The sequence below is a fragment of the Vicugna pacos genome, chromosome 6 (genome assembly GCF_048564905.1).
Source record: "Vicugna pacos chromosome 6, VicPac4, whole genome shotgun sequence".
In the NCBI taxonomy this organism is placed as follows: domain Eukaryota; kingdom Metazoa; phylum Chordata; class Mammalia; order Artiodactyla; family Camelidae; genus Vicugna; species Vicugna pacos.
In genome coordinates this window covers 82,583,066-82,601,376 of record NC_132992.1, presented here as the reverse complement: position 1 = coordinate 82,601,376, position 18,311 = coordinate 82,583,066, and the positions used below count along the sequence as shown (strand labels likewise).

Sequence of the window (18,311 nt, the reverse complement as noted above, 5' to 3'; positions counted from 1 at the left end):
TGAATATATGTATGTTCATCTATAACTGAAAAATTGTGTTCTACACTGGAATCTGACACAGCATTGTAAAGTGACTATAACTCAATAAAAAAAGGTAAAAAAAAAAATGGGCAATTTACACAAATTAGAAGGATGCCCCCCTTGGGAAGCTGGCTTGAAATATGTTCCTAATTTGCAGACTTGACTGGTGCTGTTCCTTAGAGTCAGTAAATCCCTCACTCAGAGTCCGTCATTGCCTGTTTTTAACCTGAGAAAGACTCAGAAGATGTGTGAATGGGAGTCTGATCGTCCTAAAATGCACGTGGAGATTATTCATCCTGTATTTTGCCCCAACTTGATTTAGATTCTCTTTCATGGCAACAAACTGTTAGTTTCAACTCACTTAATTACTAGTTTTAACTTGATTCATTTCTTCAGAGCAGCAAGAGTTTGGTTTGGTTTTTTTTTTCTTTATCTTTTGGAGAAGAAGGGCTGCTTTTGGTGTTCTCTAGCTCTAACTCCCGTCATAAAGACGATTCTTAAAAGTCACAACGTGAAGTCCGTTTTTGTAAAATCCCGTCTGTCGTGAAGACTGACCACTGGGGTCAGCAGCGTCGCTGTCTCCCATCCGGCTGTGAGAGAGCCTCGCAGATATTTGCAGCCATGGTGAATACCATCTTAGTAACCTTCAGCCAGAAGGGAGGTGGAAGAAATATTCGTGGTGCATGACCTCAGTAGATCTGACAGCGAGCGCCCCCCTGTCCTGCCGCCTTCGAGATCAGAGGCGGCTGTTTCAAATACCTCGACTGATTGCAACAGGAGGCAAAGAAGTGTGACTCCTACTTCGGTGGTTTCAAAGCCACAAATGTAGACATCCGCTCTCTCTTAACCTGCACTGAGGGATTTTACAAAAAGGGGAGAAAAAAGACGTCAACAACAAAGTGAATTTTCTATCTATTTGTTTACTTTTGATGTATTCTTTGTGCGATACTTTGGTTCCAAGAACTGTTTTTCTTGACGACAGTCCACGGACAGTGAGCCTAATACCGAGTTTCTCCACCTCAGCCCTAGTCACATTTTGAACCAGATAATTCTTTGCTGGGGGCAGCTGACATGTGCACTGTAGAAAGGAGGGCTGTGCCCCTGGGCTCGGTGCTCCCACCAAACCCCTCACCCCCACCCATTCATGACAATCAGAAATAACTCCAGACGTTACCACTCACCCCTGGAGGGAAGGGGTGCAAAATCGTGCCCGACTGAGAACCACTGACTTACAGAGTATAAGGAGTGAATGTAAATGAAATCACGCGTGTCTACGCAGAATTTCCCCAGGAAATGTACACCTTATTGAATTTTTTGTTTATTTTCTTACTTGTGTATTTGTTTTAATCTATTCCTTGTTCCCTTATCCCTAAAAGTTACCCAAGTATTTTTTTTTCCATTTTTAGGAAATGGAAAAAAATACTTTAAGATGTGTCATTCTCATGCAGAGATATTTTAAAAAACTGGATAAAGATATTAAGAAGCAAAGAGATCTTGTGAAGTTATAGATGATAAAGGATTTCTGGGGAGCATTTGCCATCCTCTGTGGGCTTCTCTGGATGGCGTTCACATGCCCCCTGTTGACTGCTACTAAAGGAGGGTCTTTCCCTTTCCTGCACATCAGAGTCCTCCGAATTCTTACAGAACTAAATGTTATCTCGGGTGGGGCTGACATTTGGTTTTCTGGAGTTTCCAGAGGATTCTGCTGCTCAGCCAGAGGTTTATGCCCTGGGATCATCAGCATGAGCATCAGACAGTTGGACTGGACGAGCCATCCATTCAGATGTTCAAGAGTTATTTTTCTTCCCCATCCCTGTGCTCCAGGCACTGTTCTCAGTGCTGGGGACACAGCAGTGAACAAGGCAGGCAAGGAGGAGCCCTTGTAGCAGGGCTCACGTTCTAGTGAAGACTGTGAGACAGAACTTGAGCACCTTGGTGTGTGCGTCTGATTGAATGTGTATTGTGTCCGTGTATCCGATCATTTCTGTCCGCATGTGTGTCATCCATTGTTTGGTACTTTTGTAGTGCTTCTTGAACCCCTTGTATTCAGTTACATAAAGACCTTTTATCATCCTGTAAAACACTTCAGGTATGAAAGGGAACAGGGAGAACTAGAGAAACGTATTAGCCCTGTGGAAAATTAAATGATTTCTGAGAGAGTTATGATTGTTGGTTGTTCTCAGGCTTTACCTTTGGGAAATGTTTCCTTATCATTGTTTCGTTAGGTTGCTCAGCTCAGATATGCTAAGGATGGCACTCACATTTCGGCAGCTTTTCTATAGCAGTGAGGTTTGTTTGAACCAGGGGCTTCCGGCCATCTTTTGTATTAGTTTGTTAAAACGGGTGGTCTCTGCAGTCGCTTCCCTGTGACCCCAGATCCCAGAGGAAGGGGAGTGGATATTGACAGAAGCCACACCAAGAACCCATAGAATACTCATGCCAGGCTGAGTGGATTGCTCTGAAGTGGACCCAGCCGATGCCCAGAGTGACAGTCCACCACACTCCAGGGACAATAGGAGTGTCTCCCAGCCTTGCTAATGGTGTTAGCTGCCGCCAATGGCATTAGAGCAGATGCCCCATTTGGTAGGTACTCCTTGGAGTCCATGATTCTGGCAGCCATGAGCCAGAAAGGGAGGAAGAAGTCAGGGGACATTATGGGCAGAACCAGGAGCTCTGTGGATTTAAAGCCAGTTCGGCAAGAGGGTCAGGGAGGGTATAGCTCAGTGGTAGAATGTGTGTTTAGCAGGCACAAGGTCCTGGGTTAAATCTCCAGTACCTCCATTAAAGTTTTATATATATGAAACCTAATTGTACACACACACACATCCCTAATTATCCCACCCTGAAGAAAACCAGTTCGGCCCCTGCCATGTCTACAGCCACCCATCACTCTTTGAAAGGGAATGAACACGGCGGCCCCAGGACTCCAACCCCAGAATCCCCATGCCTTGCCTAGGGCTTTTCCCATCATACTCACAAAGAAAAAGCCTCCGCCTGGTGCCCAGAGGAAACCATCTCCACATTTTAGTAAAATGAAACACAGTATATATTTTTTTAAATCCAAACAGCTGAACCGGTTGGTTCTGGAAATGTTGCTACCTGTTATTTCACTAGTGTAATATAATCATGTATGTACCTTCAGGAGAAAGGATTTGAAAACATCTTTAAGATGTGTGACCGTTTTTCAGTCTCGTACTGCAGAGAAGAGGCAATGTGATAAGACAACTGCATTAAAGATGGAAATTGAAATGGGCCGCTGGGAACTGGTCCAGAGGAGAAGTCACATTTGTTACTAAAGCACGAGAAAGGGGGAATTTTTTTTAATATGGGATTTGAGATTGGCTCGGTTTTGAGGACGGTCACAGCTTTATTAAGCATCCATGGTGGCATTCTTGCTGTTACACTGAATTAACCTGGTGGTACATGATTTGGCCTTGGGAATTAGGCGGCTGAGTTCGGTACTGCTGGGAAACACCCCCACCCCATCCGAAAAGAAAGCGAGTTGCTCTGCTTTATTTTCCTGTGCCCCCCCCGCCTCACCCTCACTCCCCAGAGACACAACATAAAGGATACTCAGCCAAGTGGATCTTCATTCCTAAAAACAGTTCCTGGCCACAGTATCTTCTTTTCTCATGCTGGTAAGCTGGATGGAACCATCTTAGCAAGAGAGGTTCCCCATTTAAGCCCAGTGAAAAATCCGATGCAGCTGCCCACTGCTTCTCCTCCCCTGAATCCAGTCCTGGAGTTTTACTCCTTCAGAGTCAGCCATGCCTCCGAAGCAGAAGCATCCTCTAGCTCCAGAACAACTACCCAGTCCCCTAACACATCTCCAGCCAGAAAGCTCCAAAACAAGTGTCCTTGGTCAAAAGCATCCTATCGGAAAGATGTGCTTCCATCAGAAAGCCCCTCTGCTGCCTAAAGGCGCAGACCACCGCCAGTCTCAACTGAGCACAGGGAATTGAGAGTCTTTCAGGGACACCCAACGGGTGCTCATGGAAACTAACATGTTCCCAAGGCGGCAGCTAGGGGTGAGCCCCAGAGAGATGTTGAGGAAGTAAGAGCTGGGTGTGGGCAGAGGAGGGAGAGACCAGGGCCACGCTGGGCCCTCATAGGAAGTGGTGGCAGGGGACAGGGGGCCTGGGAGAGGAGGAGGAGGGGATTGCAGTGCTAAGGTGGTGTCTTCAGGGGCTCAGGATTTGTAGAGAGAAGCAGCGTGCTGGGCCCAGGTTTCCAGTTACAAATGCTTTGTGTCTGTCTCCTGACCGTCTGCAGGCTAAAGGAGAATGTTAGTTCTAACACTGTGGTGTGTTGTTCTGCCTGAAAAAGTCGTCACAAAAACAACTTCAACTAATGTGTACTAATGTGAAGGCGTGCCAAGATCTGTCATTAAGTGAAAAATAGGGGCAAAAAATTGTTTTCAGGGAAGTATTTTCCATATAAACCAATTTTTAAAGAATAGATATGTGTGCGTGCGTGTAAGTATATATGTATTGGTATTTCAGTGAATATCCATGAACACCTGTCTTTGTATAGACAGTTTCTAGACATACTTACAGGAAAATGTGAATCTGGGAGTGGGTCCACAGGGGAGGCATTTATTTCTCAGATTATACCCACTTAGCGCATATTTTTTTCTCAGTGGGCATATATTACTTTCTTGATTTTTTTTAAAGGGAAAAAAATCTTAGGTATTTTAATAACATTGTAGCATGTCTTTAGAGAGGAGAGATGAGGGGATTGTCAACTCTGAAGACTGAAACACACACAGGATGTCAGGGTGTGATAAGCATTTTAGCAGAGGGTCCAAGAGAATTTTGACATAGAAGCATGACTAGAACTTCTCTCAGGCTGCCTGGTTTTCCCCCCACACACCTGGAACCAAAGAGGGCCCTTCTGGTGCTAATCTGTGCAGTTCTGTGAGGTCTGTGCTTAACCAGATTACTGGATAAAGAAAAGGTCTGGTTGATTACTTCCACTCTCATTTACCTATATCTGAATATTTAACCCAGATAATGTTATATTTGATACACTAACTAATGAGACCAAAAAAAAAAGATGTCACTCAGGAGGCAATTCTTTGCAACTTTGGGGTCAGCAAAGATCTCTTATTTGGGACACAAAGGCACTGAACTATAAAAAAAATGGATAAATTGGACTTCACAAAAATTTCAAATTTCTACTTATTAAAAGACACTATCAAGAAACTGAGTAGACAAGACATGGACTGAAAAACCTTATATCTCTCAGTGGACTTCTATCCAGAATGTTTAAAGAAACCTTACAATTCAATAATAAGGAGTTGAACAACCCAATTTAAAAACGAGCACAAACTTGAACAGGCTTTCCACAAAAGAAGGTACACAAATGGCCGTTGAGCACATGAAAGGATGTTCAGCATCGTTTGTCAGGAGAGAAATACAAATTAAAGCCACAAGGAAATTTGACCACACGTCTAGAATGGCTACCATTTTAGAAGTTTGACGATTTCAAGTGTTGACAAAAATGTGAGCAACTGGAATTCATACGGTACAGCCTCTCTGGAAAAAAGTTTGTCAGTCGCCTATAAAGTTAAACATACAGTTAACCAGTAATTACCCAAAGGGATGAAAACAGCTGTTCTCTAAAGACTGGTACAAAGGTTCACAGCAGCTCTTTTTGTAAGGTCCCAAGCTGGAACCAACCCAAATGTCCATCTATAAGTGGACAGATAAGAAAAGTTGTAGTGCATCCGTAGGACGGAGTACTACTTGGGAATAGCAGTAACAGGAGTGTTCAGACCACATCATGGATCAATAACAGAAAGCAAATCGGTAGTTGCTGAGAGCAAGGGTAGGGATGACTGCAAAGGGGCACAAGGAAACTTTGACGCAGTGGAAATCTGTATCTTAGCTGTGCTCTTTATCTTGATAATGGTGGTAGCACTTGTAGAAACCCATCAACCTGAACACCAAGAACGACCCTCGGTGTAACCCCCAGGGAAGGGCTGGCACTGTCATGCAGGGTACACATGCCTACACAGATGCTGCATCACGTTTTCTCATACCATTTGCAATTCTCATATGTTTGCCAGTTCACCTGCCAAGATGTCATGAGAGTGGCATCCTGTGCCTTACCCCCCAATTCCGTTCTGCTCATAGGGCTGCATATTCAGGCTTGTGCATCCAGAAACTGACCCATTGAGGATGGAGAGTGGGGCTTAGGAATTGATTATGAATGAGATAATGAGAAGACTGGGTGTTAGACCTTCTCCATATGCCTGGAGACCAGCAGGAGTGCCAAGATAGCATCAGAATGTTTATCCGTGGAGGCCTCAGGCACGGCAAATCTGGTTGAAAGGAAGGACTGGGGCGCTTGTCCTAAAGCATCCTATTTTTACTTAGCTTATGTGTTTGTTTGGCTTGGCTGGGGTTGGGTAGGGTGGGGTTGGGTGGGTGGATGTTGTGTGGGTCTGAAGCACTCCCCGTGTTGCCCTTGGGGGCTGCCCCACTTAGGTTCTGTGAAATCCATGTCATGTTGATGTTACTCTTTCCCTTTCAGGTTCTCTTTTCTCCTCTTTTTTCATTTCTTTCATTTCATCTTTCTATTCATGGCCCTTTACAACTTCCTCCTGGTCAGATGTGTTTTTGAAGAGTACAGAACTACTCTCTTTAATTTTCTGAGAAAATAAATAAGAAAAGACTCCAGACTTCTTAACTGTACTTCCTCTTCTTCTGTCCCCATCATACCTCCTAGTCACTCGGGAATTCGGTGGGTGAGCATGGCCTGGGGAGGTGCAGACCAACCAGCCAGGCCAAGCCTGGGTTGCCTTCAGCACTTGTGTTCTCGAAGATGGCAAAGAACGCTTGCTTGGTGAGACAGGCATGTTTTCTCAGTCCTGAGAAAGGCCTCAGCCCCCCACGGCATCTCCCAGGAGCTGCTTGCTCCCTGCAGCTTGTGGGGTGCCAGCAGTACCCTGACACTGTGAGCCCTTCATCTTGGTGGGGGAAGAGAGGGCAGGAGCAGCAGCAACCTTGGGAGCACTGAGTGGAAATTTTAAGTTTTTTTGGTTCATCATTCAACTAGTATGTATATAAATATATATCAGTTGGAATCAATGACTGTTTTAGGAATTTCACCCCAGGAGTTGTCAGATAAGTTAATTGATCCATTTCTCACACCATGTACTTATTAAAATAAACTTTCACTCCGTAAGTAATGGGCCTCCTGCAGGCAAAATAGAAAAAGGCCTGCAGAGTCAAGTTCCTTTACCTTTTTTTTTTTTTCTTCTCTCTTTTTTGAAACATTGTCTTCTGGAGCCAGCATCCCCCGTATTATTAATCGCTTCTGGGGCTTTATACTGCATCACATTACTCCCCTGGAATTCAAGTGCACATAAAAAGTATGAAGAATGTACTTTTTAAAACAGTAAAAAAAAAAAAGTCATTTTCTAACATAAAATCTAAAATAAAGTGCCATGGTGCCATTAGTAGTAAATTGAATTTTTTGGTACGTAATTTGTACGAAAACTGACAAGTGCAAGCCCCCCAGCCGCCTCCTCCCATCATTAGTCCACGGGTTTAGCGGACAGGGAGGTAGTAATCTGCAAGGGCAGGCGTTTTGATGTCGACTTCCTTTATGTGGACCCAGCACAGGCGGCAGCGCCTGTCTCACGGCATCACTGCACTATTAGCGAATTTCGCCCCAGGGCAGCTGGGACGCTGCGCTGGGGCAGCTGTTCTTTTCAGCCTATTCACTGACCGTTCTTGGGGGTTGTTTACTGTTGCCATGGTGACTTTCATTTCCATAGCAGCAGCGCTGCTGTTTCTCAGAGGAAAATGAATTTAGTTATAAAAGGATAATATTTTTCTGTCTGTATATAACCTACCATCTGTCAACCAGTGGATCAGAAAGGATTCAGAAACCTATTAAGACTGATAGCAATGAAGTGATGAGTATTTTTTTTTTGGTCCCATATTAAAAGCAATAATAGATGTGGAAGCAAATGTTGTCCCCTCACCATCAGAACTTTAATTTTTCTTTTTATATTTTAAGTGTGTGTGTTTTTAATGCCTTCGCTGCCACCACCCTGCTGTGACAACCTCATAAAACATGGTTTACATTCTGCTGACAAGTGGAAATGACCAAATGTCTTGTTTGTATCTCAGTAGATGCAGGTGTATTTAGGGCTTTCTCTTCTTGGTGCTGTGAGCTTCCCCAGTTCATTAAAGATTCCTGTGGCTGAACTTCCTATCGTCACCCCACCCTCCTACTCCTCCACCCCAGGGGCAAAAAGCCATGCGGGTACAAAGATCAACAACTTATCAGGACCATACAGTGCAAATTACAAAATTAGCAAAATGAGAAGAAACCCGTGCTTTGTCTGCAAAACTTGCTAACGTGCCCCTTAAATCTTTCTTTCTTGCAAATCCAAATGGGAAAAAAGTCACCTTTGGGATAGCTCCTCTAATTCCTGAATTTTTTTTTTCTCTGTTGCATTCATAAACTGTAACTTGCAGGGGGAGCAAACACACACACACACACACACACACACACACACACACCAGCCCCGTTGTAAATAATGTTATTTATTGGTTGATTTTTCCAGATCCTGACATTGATGCTGCCAGTGCCATGATGCTTTTGAATACTCCCCCTGAGATACAAGCAGGTTGTGAGTAGATATTTCTATAGCCTACAGCACCATAGTTTGTGAACTTAACCTTCTCCTTTATACACCAGGCCATAGGAAGAACTAATGCTTAAGCAGAACTTCCCTTATAGGATCACTTTGAACTACCTGAGTGCATGATTACATACATGTGCATATCAAGATGCGGCCATGCAGATGTATGAATGAATGCATAGGTGTGTTTCCAAGATGACAAAATTCTAAAGTAATTTCAGGGCTGAAGACTTAGGGGAAGGGAAGTAGACCCTGTTATGAGTCCCAGAGGAGAGACCCTTTCTCCTGCAGGAATTGTTTCTGTGAGCTTGTAGTTTCTCCTAGAAGAGGCTCCGGGGGACCAGCTGAGCAGCTGTGGAACTCCTCAGTGCCCGTTTTTAGGCATTCCTTTCCCCTTGGGGACCTCGTTAGTAACAAACTACCATTTGAGAGAGAGGAGAGGAAAATCTGGGGAGGCTGGTGTGCAGGAGCTTGCAGCAGCCTTGGTCATGGAACCCCTACCCCAGATCGTCCCCAGCAGCCTCTGAAGGTGCCACAGGTGGACGGGCAGGGCTGGTCAACCAAGCAGGGCTCCTCTCTTCACCTTCTTGGGCCACTGAGCAATGTGAAGCTTGAGAAAATTTTCCTAACTTGAACTTCTCTCTAGCCACCATCTGATGTTTTTTTCCCCACCTCTGGAGCTACCACGTTTTTAGAAAGATCTCCTTCCCAATTGATGACAAGTGACCCAAATGCAGACATCTGTCCCTTCCTCCCTGCGACATGAGGCCAGTTCCTCTGCCCACATTCCACCCCTACCAGCATCCTGCTGAGCAGACAGCCAGCTCATTCACCACTCAGCTCACGGTCAGGCTCCTCCTGGGGCTACAGCCCATGGTGTGGAGGTGGCGACATGAAGCAGCAGACCTACCATAACGCCCACCTGGACTGGCGCCCACTTACCTCCTTTTGAGCACTGGGCCTTCAGCCCAATCTGGGCTCTGGTTCTCCGAGGGCTGCATGGCCTCCTGAGCAAGGGAGTCCCCACTTCTGGAGCTGATAGTGTCTCCCACAGGGGAACATCCAGTCCCAGGCCCACCACACATGTCTTTTGATGTGGTGTTCCAGCCCATCCTTCCCTGCCTTCCACTCATCACAGCCTTCCAGCAGCCTTAGGAAATCTGACTCCATCCTTTCTTACCTATTACTTTTTTAAAAGACCCAAGAGGTGCGGCCAGGCACTCTCAGGAGAGACTCATCCCTCCGCCACAGGCTGCCATTACCTGATCTAAAGGCACAGAATTCTTATTCTCTCTTTGCTAAACTTAGCTTGCCAGCAATTGACATGTCAGGCTGCCCACACCTCTGTGATAAAGGCACCACTGCTAAGCAGGTGTGTGGTCGGTGCAGTCCTGTAACTAGCAGTTAACCTGTAGTGGGGGTTTTAAATGATGTTTGACGTTACAAGGAAACGGAAACACACACAGAGCTCCAGTCTCAGATGACTTGCAGAAGGAGTATAGACCAGACTGTAACCAAGTTGCATAATTCATCATGGTGGGGGGGGGGCTGCATACTGATCTATCAGAGCTGTGTGAGATTCCAGCACCTTCCTAGCACCCAGCCACCGTCCGCAGTGATCGCTGGTTTAAAGAAATAACTTGATGACCTGGAATAATGGAGTTAAGAGGGAAACGGCACAGGGACTGGTCCGTCAGCGGACCTTCAGCAGCTTCCCAGAAGTCCCTTAAAACTCGATTCTTGACCACAGATAGCGAAGGGAAAGGGCTGATTCTGTTGAGCTGAGACGTTGTGTTTAACATTTCCATGGCTGAGGGAGCTTCTCCCCTCTCCTTCACTGTAACACCAGCGGTAGTCATTCTTTTTTCTGGGTATTCGTAGCCTTATTTACTTGAAATGCTGAATTTGAGTTTTTCAAAGCTCCGCGCTCATGTGTTGAAGCTGTCGGGTCACTTTTAGAAGGCTTTCCCACCTGGCTCTGAACACTGTGAGAAACCCGGCCGCAGCCTTCACGAAGGCCCCCCGCCGAGAGGGGGCGCCAGGGCCCTGGGAGGAACCAGGAAGCCCGTGAAGGTTGTGGAAGGAGACACTGTTGGCGGGAGCAGCAGACAGGTAAATGTAAAGACCGGAGAGAGGGTCAGACATCACCTCTGTTTTCACCTTCCCCACCTTTCTGACCCCAGGCCCCCGGAAAATCCCCCGGAGGCCAAGCCAGCGCATAGGCAGCGGGCGGAGTGTGGAGCCCCAGCGGACGGGAGCGGTGCTGTAGGAAGGACGTGAGCGTGCGTTGAGCTTCTCTTCGTGCGCTTGGGGGAGCCAGGGGGCGCCTCCTCAGCCTCCTGAGAAACGCAGTCAGAGGCTTCTGTTTTCACTTAGCTCTTCTTCGCTTCCCTCTTCCTCCCCTCGCTGCCTAATGTTTCTTGTCCCGGGATGTGATGCGGTCCCTCCCTCCCGAAAGGGAGCAGCACTGCAAACCTACCGTGATGGAGCCACCATCCCCTGCCCCGCCGGCTTTGCCCAAGGCCTGGAAAAAGTGAGAGGTGACCCCTCAGCAAACAGGTTCAAGGGCAGCGGACCCCCAGGCGGTGGGGCAGCCTGCGGAGGGGTGTGTGTGCCCGCGTCCCGGGGAGGATGTGTACGTGCATCAGCCAGGCCGGCGGTCCGCCGCTGCGCACGCGAGGGGAGCGGGGGTTCCTGTCTGCGCAGAGCCTGCCTGCGCTCTCTGCCGCGCTGGGCCGAGCCTCCTCGTGTGCTGCTATTTATAGACTCTTGTTTTCACCTTCCGGGTGTGTGGTGCCCCTGTTTGAACGGGGGCCACCAACCTAGTCTGTCTGCCGCTGTCACTCCCAGCAGAGGCTGGTCTGCAGGGTTTGAAAGGCTTTTCCTTTGTCATTGCCCTCCGTAGCCACTCCACTTGAGGTCACCAGACGGCAGCCACTTAGATCTTTTCCTCTCCTCCTTCCTCCACTCAGCGTCTGCAAAGCTCGCTCAGGGCTGGCAGACTGGCCACAGTCTGGTTCTCAGCTGAATAGGTCGTTCGAAAAGAAACGTCTCAAGAAGCTGGTGCAAACCCCATTCAGCGAAGCCCTTTATCTGCCCCCTGCCCCCATCCCAAGGGAGCTCACTGCACCATGTATGGCTTGAGCTGGTCTCCCTGTGGGTCCCCTCAGCCCCTCCCTACAGTTGGATGCTTCGCTTTCAGTGATGTATCTGGTAATCTCAGGCTGCGACATTTTGTCTCCCCCAGCAGCACTGGTGGTAACGGTATCATTTTCGGACTTTGCCAGTTTGCAGCATAGGGAACGTTCTGCAAGGTGTGCTATCATGTCTCACATACTCTGTAGGACACTGCTTCCAGGAAAGTCTACATAGGACACTGCTGCCCCATTATCTCTTGAATTTTTGAATATGCTTCTAGTCAGTCTATTTACCTTCTCCCCCCACCCCTTTCCAGAAGAGAAGTGGCCGTGTAGACTAATTCCAGCTTCTGGAGTCTAGTTGAGTACCTGCTCTGCAGTTCCCCCTTGACAAGCCCTGTGAGTCATCTTTAACACCAATGGAGGAATCGTTCTTAAGTCAGGAGAAGTCAGATCACCATTACCCATCTTCAAAGGCTTATATAATCCCTGGTTGGCGTGTTCCCAGAGGAACTGTGGATAATAAACAAACCAACAAAATGGGACAGAGGGAGAGGAGGGGAGGAGGCGGCGTTCTGCACCTCCTTTTCCCCACCTCCCCCGGAACTGGGGTGTGTATCAGATGCACCCGGCACCCAGGCACCAGAGGAGAAAGGCAACCAGGAAGTAGGCTCCCCTGTTTCAGCCCCCTCCCCAGCATCCTTCCAAGTGAGCAGGTGGAAAGGCCACGTTGAGGAGAGGGAAGGATTATCAGAATCACCTGCTGCTCAGCTTATGGCCTCTAGTTGCCTTAGCCAGGGCTGCTCTCCAAAGGCAGCAGTAGGAGCTCAGAGGTTAATTTTAGAAGCTGTGAAAATCAAGGAAACTGAGCACCAGGAGGGAAGCTGGGGAAGCCAGGATGGGGAAGAGCTGAGGGGTGGTGGAGCCGTGGAGGAAAGTTCATCTTGTGCCACCAACTTTTTTTTTAGGTTCTCAAGGCAATTGTATTTAGATCACAGTGAGCGGTGCTGCTTGATTTGACTCTTTGTGTGTGTGTGAGTGTTGCTTTCTTGCCGGTTAAAAATCAGAACGTTTAGGGTCACTTGACACCATAGGATAAAGTGGTTGATCAGTGTGTGCTGGGAGCCCTAGTGCTGATGTCCAGGGGACTTCATCCCAGGATTGGAGTCTCAGACATGTGTCTTCTCTCCTGTAAAAGCCAAGTATTTCACTGATCTAACCAAAAAGGGATGATGCTGGAGGCCTGTGCCTTTTCTAGTAAGAGCCACAAATCCGAGTCTGAAATTGATTTTAATTGTCCAGTCTCTTATGACATCTTTTCTGTAGCGGGAGCCCAGGTGTTGCTCTGGCACACTGGGTGGGGTGCACTGGTTTAAAGGACTTGGGGTTTAAGTGTTCCAATATCCACGAGGGAAGTACAGAGTAAAGGAAAGGAATAGATATGCTGATAGGGAAAGGGCTGAGGAGTGGCGGACTCGTTCCTTCAGAATCCCAGACTCAAAAAAAGGAGTGAAATGGGGACCTCAGAATGTCTTTCTCAGACATTTTAGACTGGCTGTGATTCATTTTTCAGAAGCCACTTTCCTGACACTTGGGGATGGAGACGGAAAGGAGAAAGGATGGGGAAACAGTTAAGTGTCACATCTGGCTCCTGGCAGCCAGTGAGCAGAGAGGAGCACGTCCGCACCCCCCACCCCATGAAGAGCACTGCCAACAATAAGGACTGAGAAATGCTAGGATTGGCAGAGGCGGCATTCAGTGGCAGCTCATTTGAGAACGAGCTCCAAGATTCAGAAGAAGAGCCTAGTTTACATGCCAGAAGTCTTGTGAGGTTCAGAAAATAGCCCAGGGAAAACCTTTTAGTGCTGCAGGATAGCTCCATCCGTGAGACACTCTTTGAAGTGAATACAGTTCATTAACCAGGAAGATGTTCTAATGGGTGAGTGCAGAGTTAGGGTTAGCTACAAAAAGCATAGTAGGCTGGAAGAATTTCCCCATGTCCATTAGGCCTTGGGCCTTAGAGATAAATTAACAAGAGGGTGCTAGAGAGGTGAGATGGGGAAGTGAGTGAGTAGGAAGACGAACGTTGTGATGACAATGACGGTGAGCTTATATAATGGGCCAGCCACTGGGCTAGCAATCGGCGTAATTTGTCTCATTTAATCTTCAAGACAATCCTATGAGGTATGTTTATGCCTACTTTATAGGTGAGGAAACTGAGGCACAGAAAAGTTAAGGCACTAGCCCAAAGCCACAGAGCCAGTGCTGGGGCAAGACTTTGGATGGAGGCCATGTTGCCCCAAGCTTGTCTTCTTAACCACTGCAGGGACTTCTTCCCTGAAGGCTTACATAAGACAAGGAGCATCGAAAGAACTCGGTCTCCAGTAGGTGCTTGGTGAGGGTCTCCAGTAGGTGCTGGGCGTGCCCCTGTGCTTAGAGGTTCTGGGTGTTTGGGCAGAGGACTCTGGGCGTGGGCTCTGTCCTCAAGGCTGCTTTTCCCCTTTGTCTGGCAGCTGACTCCGTGGCTGTGCCAGAGTCCAGGAGAACGTGTGCTCCATGGCTCTTGTCCGTCCTCCTCACTTTGCAGTGGTTTTTAGCCCAGGACTTTAGGTATTTCAGGTGTTTTTGACACAGGGGTGACTCTGACATGATTTGCACCAGGGGAATGGAAGCACCTTGAGAGCTGTGGTTGCTCTTCCAGCGAAGTTCTTTGAACAGGAAGATGGCCAAGTTCTCCCAACACAGCCTAATTTTATCCCGTCCATTCTTGTGGGCTTTCGGCTCACCTGAACTGGAGAAGGCAGTGGCCAACCCAGGATTGCTCTGGGCATGTTGATCGTGATGATGAGGGTGATGATGGTGGTGGTGGTGATGATGATGATGATGATGATATTGATAACTAACATGGACTTTCTAACTAGCAGTGCCTTTGTTAATTCAGTTAAATCTCCATGTACTCAGTGAGATAAATACCATTTGTCCCCATCTTACTTAAGTAGCTTGCTCGGGGACACAGGCACTAAATGACAGATGGGACACAGACGCAGGTTGTCTAACACCAGAGTCTGGCTGTCAGCCACCACGCTGCAGACCACTTCCCTGCTCAAAACCTTTTAATGGTTTTCCCAGTATCCATGGGCTGAAGTCCAAATGCATCTCATTCCTGCTAGGATTATGTGCTTTAGCAAAATTATTTTTTAGTTCTTGTGCACATGGTGATTTTTATCACTTTCAGGCTTGGTATGTGCCGTTCCTGTGCCTTTTAATTCCAACTTCAATGGCACTTCCTACAGGAAGTCTTCCCAGATACCCTTTATTTGGGGTAGGTGACTCCATCCTTCATGCCAAGAAGCCCCTGCCCCAGCACTTGCTGTAGTATATTTTCATTGCCTCTTCAGTTCTCTCTCTGTCTCCATTTAACTGTGATGACCCTATGTCCCCTTCATCTAATACATAGGCAGGTACTTGGTAATTTTATCTATTCATTGATACAATCTGTATATGGGATTGTAATCATCTTTACTGGCAAGAATTATAACTGTGGTATGGATTTTAAATATTTAAGTTATTGTATCGGGTGTTCATTTTATCAGACTTGCTTGCTGCTCTAGATGAGATCCCCAATGATTGATGTATTAAGTAGTAGTATCAGAGTTAAACGGAAGCTGTGGTTATCTGACCATTTTGAGGTACCGTACAGCAAAATAATTGAAAAGCTCATTCCCACAATCCACAATAGATAGACAGACCAAAAAAAAAAAAAAAAACTGAAAGGTTTCAAGCAACCTGAAACATCTATCTACGGACTCCAGAATTCCACTGGTTTTTACATATGTTTGTCCTTGGGAATTATTGCTATTTTTTCCACCTATATTTTCTTCTAGATGTTTTGTAATTTTAGTTCTCACATTTAGGTCTATGATTTGTTTCTAATTAATTTTCATATATGGTATGAAGTAAGGCCCAAGGTTCTTATTTTTCCAAATGGACCTCTGATTATTCTAAATCTCCTTCCCCCATTGTGTTGTCTGCATATTTTTGTCAAAAATCAGTTGACCACGTACACATGAGTCTATTTCTGGGTTCTGTTCTGTTCCCTTAATCTGTACGTCTGCATTTACACCAGTGCCCCACTGTCTTGTAGCTTTACAGTCTTTCAATGATTAAATCAGGTAATATAAAGGTTCTAGATACTCCCTAAAAGAGAACTCATCAACAAAGCAAACTATGATAGCTGCAATATCACATGATAACAAGTTTCATGCTTTTAAGATACCTGGTGAGTCCCCTGCCTCGGATGATCTAATATCTGAAATCAGGCTGATAGTAAGGAATGGGTAGGAGTTCTTCATCTAATTCAACCTACCTTTGTAGTTAAATACAGGAAGAGACAGTTGGGGTGGATTCTAGAACCCTGACTGCCCTAGTAGTACTGACTTCAGGCACTAGTTTCAATTTTGTCTCCCACCCCACCTTTTATAAAACCTAGTAACAGGGCCTTACACAAACCTGGACAAGACATGGCAAAAAAATCTTAGCAGGAGTTGCAGAATGCCCAAAGAATCAGTCTATAACTTTATCCCATGTTCAAGTGTGAGCATTCATCCTACGTGAAAGACATAACTGAAGGTTTGGAACGTTTCTGTAAAGAAGGTCTTCAAGACCTGAAAATTACAAGAGTGAAATGTATGTACTCTGTGCTTTGGAAAAAGTATTCTACACAAATAATACCAGCTTTTAAAACTCGATATCCAGAGTGGTTTTCATTTTTTGAAGATATGATTTTCTAGGGCCATTTTGGTAAGGCCTTTGTTTGAGAAAGCACAACTTGTCCACCTTGTCCCTGGGTGAGACTGGGCCAGGGGCTGCATGAACATAGCCAGAGCTTTGGGGACTCTCTAGGATGGTGACAGCAGAAGGGGTTTTAGAGAACTGTTCAGGAAGGGAAAAAGAGATTTCATGATCTCGTGCTAGTGCCACAAAAAGAACTGAGGTTAACATGCAGGTGTACAAGTCCTCCAGCAGCGTTCACGCTCACGATGCTCTCCTGGCCCCAGCGACAGACACATGGAGGAGTGCTTGGTGGTGCAGTCAGAATATTAGCTCAAACCAAATGGAACTGCTGCTTGGGAGGTCAAAAATAGATAGAATACCAGGGATTTCCTCTGGTCCCCCTGGTTCTGTAAACCCTCCGATTGGTGTGAGGCCACCATGAGTTTGTATGTAACATGAGCAGTATCTGATGATCACTGGAGGAAACGTTGGCTTAGGATTAATCCAGGGATGAGTGTGTTTAGGAGGCCATGGGATGCCGGGTGAGCTCTCGGGAGATTTGCTTGGGAGGAGCTTCAGGTTAGGAGGAGTGGGCTGTGCGATCCCAAGGCGGAAGCCAGAGCCCCGCCACTGACAACCCTTCACCCCCAACAACACAGGAGGGGCCTTTCCTCTGGCGGCCAAGACGGTTGTGAGATGAGGTATGAGAGTTGAAGCGCCGAGTAGCTTGTAAATTCGGCCCTGCTATCCTTCTGGCTTTTTCCCTTGTTGGATTAAGGACACGTAGAAAGATGTTCTCCACTTCTGACCATGACCTGAGCCACATGAGGAGATGTTTTTGTTTGCTCATCTGCTGTCAGATGGTGTCAGGTTCTTGAGATCTTGTTAGGGTCTGACTAGAGATAAAAGCTTAGATTTAATAAATGTAAGAAAATAATGTTTGAAGCCACATTTTTTTTAACCAAGGCATCAATAATTTGACTGTAAGCGATTGGTCTGACTTGGCTGACTGAATCGCTTTCTTGAGCGATGGTGTCTTTCTATCTTTCCGTCTCGCTCTGTGGGTACCTTTTTTCTGTCTCTTTCTCCCTCTGTGTGTGTGTGTGTTTCTTTTCTCTCTCTGCCTGTGACTGTTGCCTTCCCTCTGCTCTCTCTCTCTGGACTCAGAGCAGGAATATTCACAATTGAATTCACATGTGGTATCTTTTTCCTTTTTGCTTTTCCAGTTCCTCCAGGAGTGATACAAAATGGAGCGCGGGTTCTGAGCCGAGGCCTGTTTCCTGGAGTCCGGCCCTTGCCCATCACTCCCATTGGAATGACAGCAGCCGGGAGGTAAGGGAGGATCTTGCTGGGCACAGCCCACCTGAGCGGGGGGAAGGGCGCCGCGTGTCCCACGGGGCCAGTTGAGGGGATGGCAAAGACCAGCCTCTAAGCTGTGAAGACAGAAATAGTTCAGGTGTTCAGAAAAGTTACAATGACCCCCCCAATCCAAGCGCCAGCTTCTCCTTCTTGGGCCATCAAATTATCCTGGTCTCTGCGGATGATGAGATGAAGACAAATGAAATTAAGTGGCTGTATTCTAAGAAGATGGAGCAAGGTGGGAAGAGGAAGTGTTGGGCAAGGTAGGCATTAGATTCTAGGCTAACTGGTCTACCTCTGGACTCAGCCCTGTCACTTCCGAGCCCATTGACTTTGGGTGGATGTCTGCTCTTTCTGAG

General features: G+C 46.7%; 1 protein-coding gene across 6 annotated transcripts in view; it reads left to right on the top strand.

The window, feature by feature from the left end:
- The window catches only part of FOXN3 (forkhead box N3), a 364,903-nt gene that overhangs the window by 326,724 nt on the left and 19,868 nt on the right, over window positions 1-18,311 (top strand). For 4 of the 6 annotated variants that reach the window (XM_072963564.1, XM_072963566.1, XM_031679325.2 and 1 more), the window contains one exon: window positions 17,820-17,925. In XM_072963564.1, the coding sequence (XP_072819665.1) occupies window positions 17,820-17,925 (106 nt within the window). Of the gene's footprint in view, window positions 1-8,605; window positions 8,672-17,819; window positions 17,926-18,311 lie in introns of all 6 variants that reach the window. The other 2 variants (XM_031679324.2, XM_031679322.2) reach the window with 2 other exon arrangements.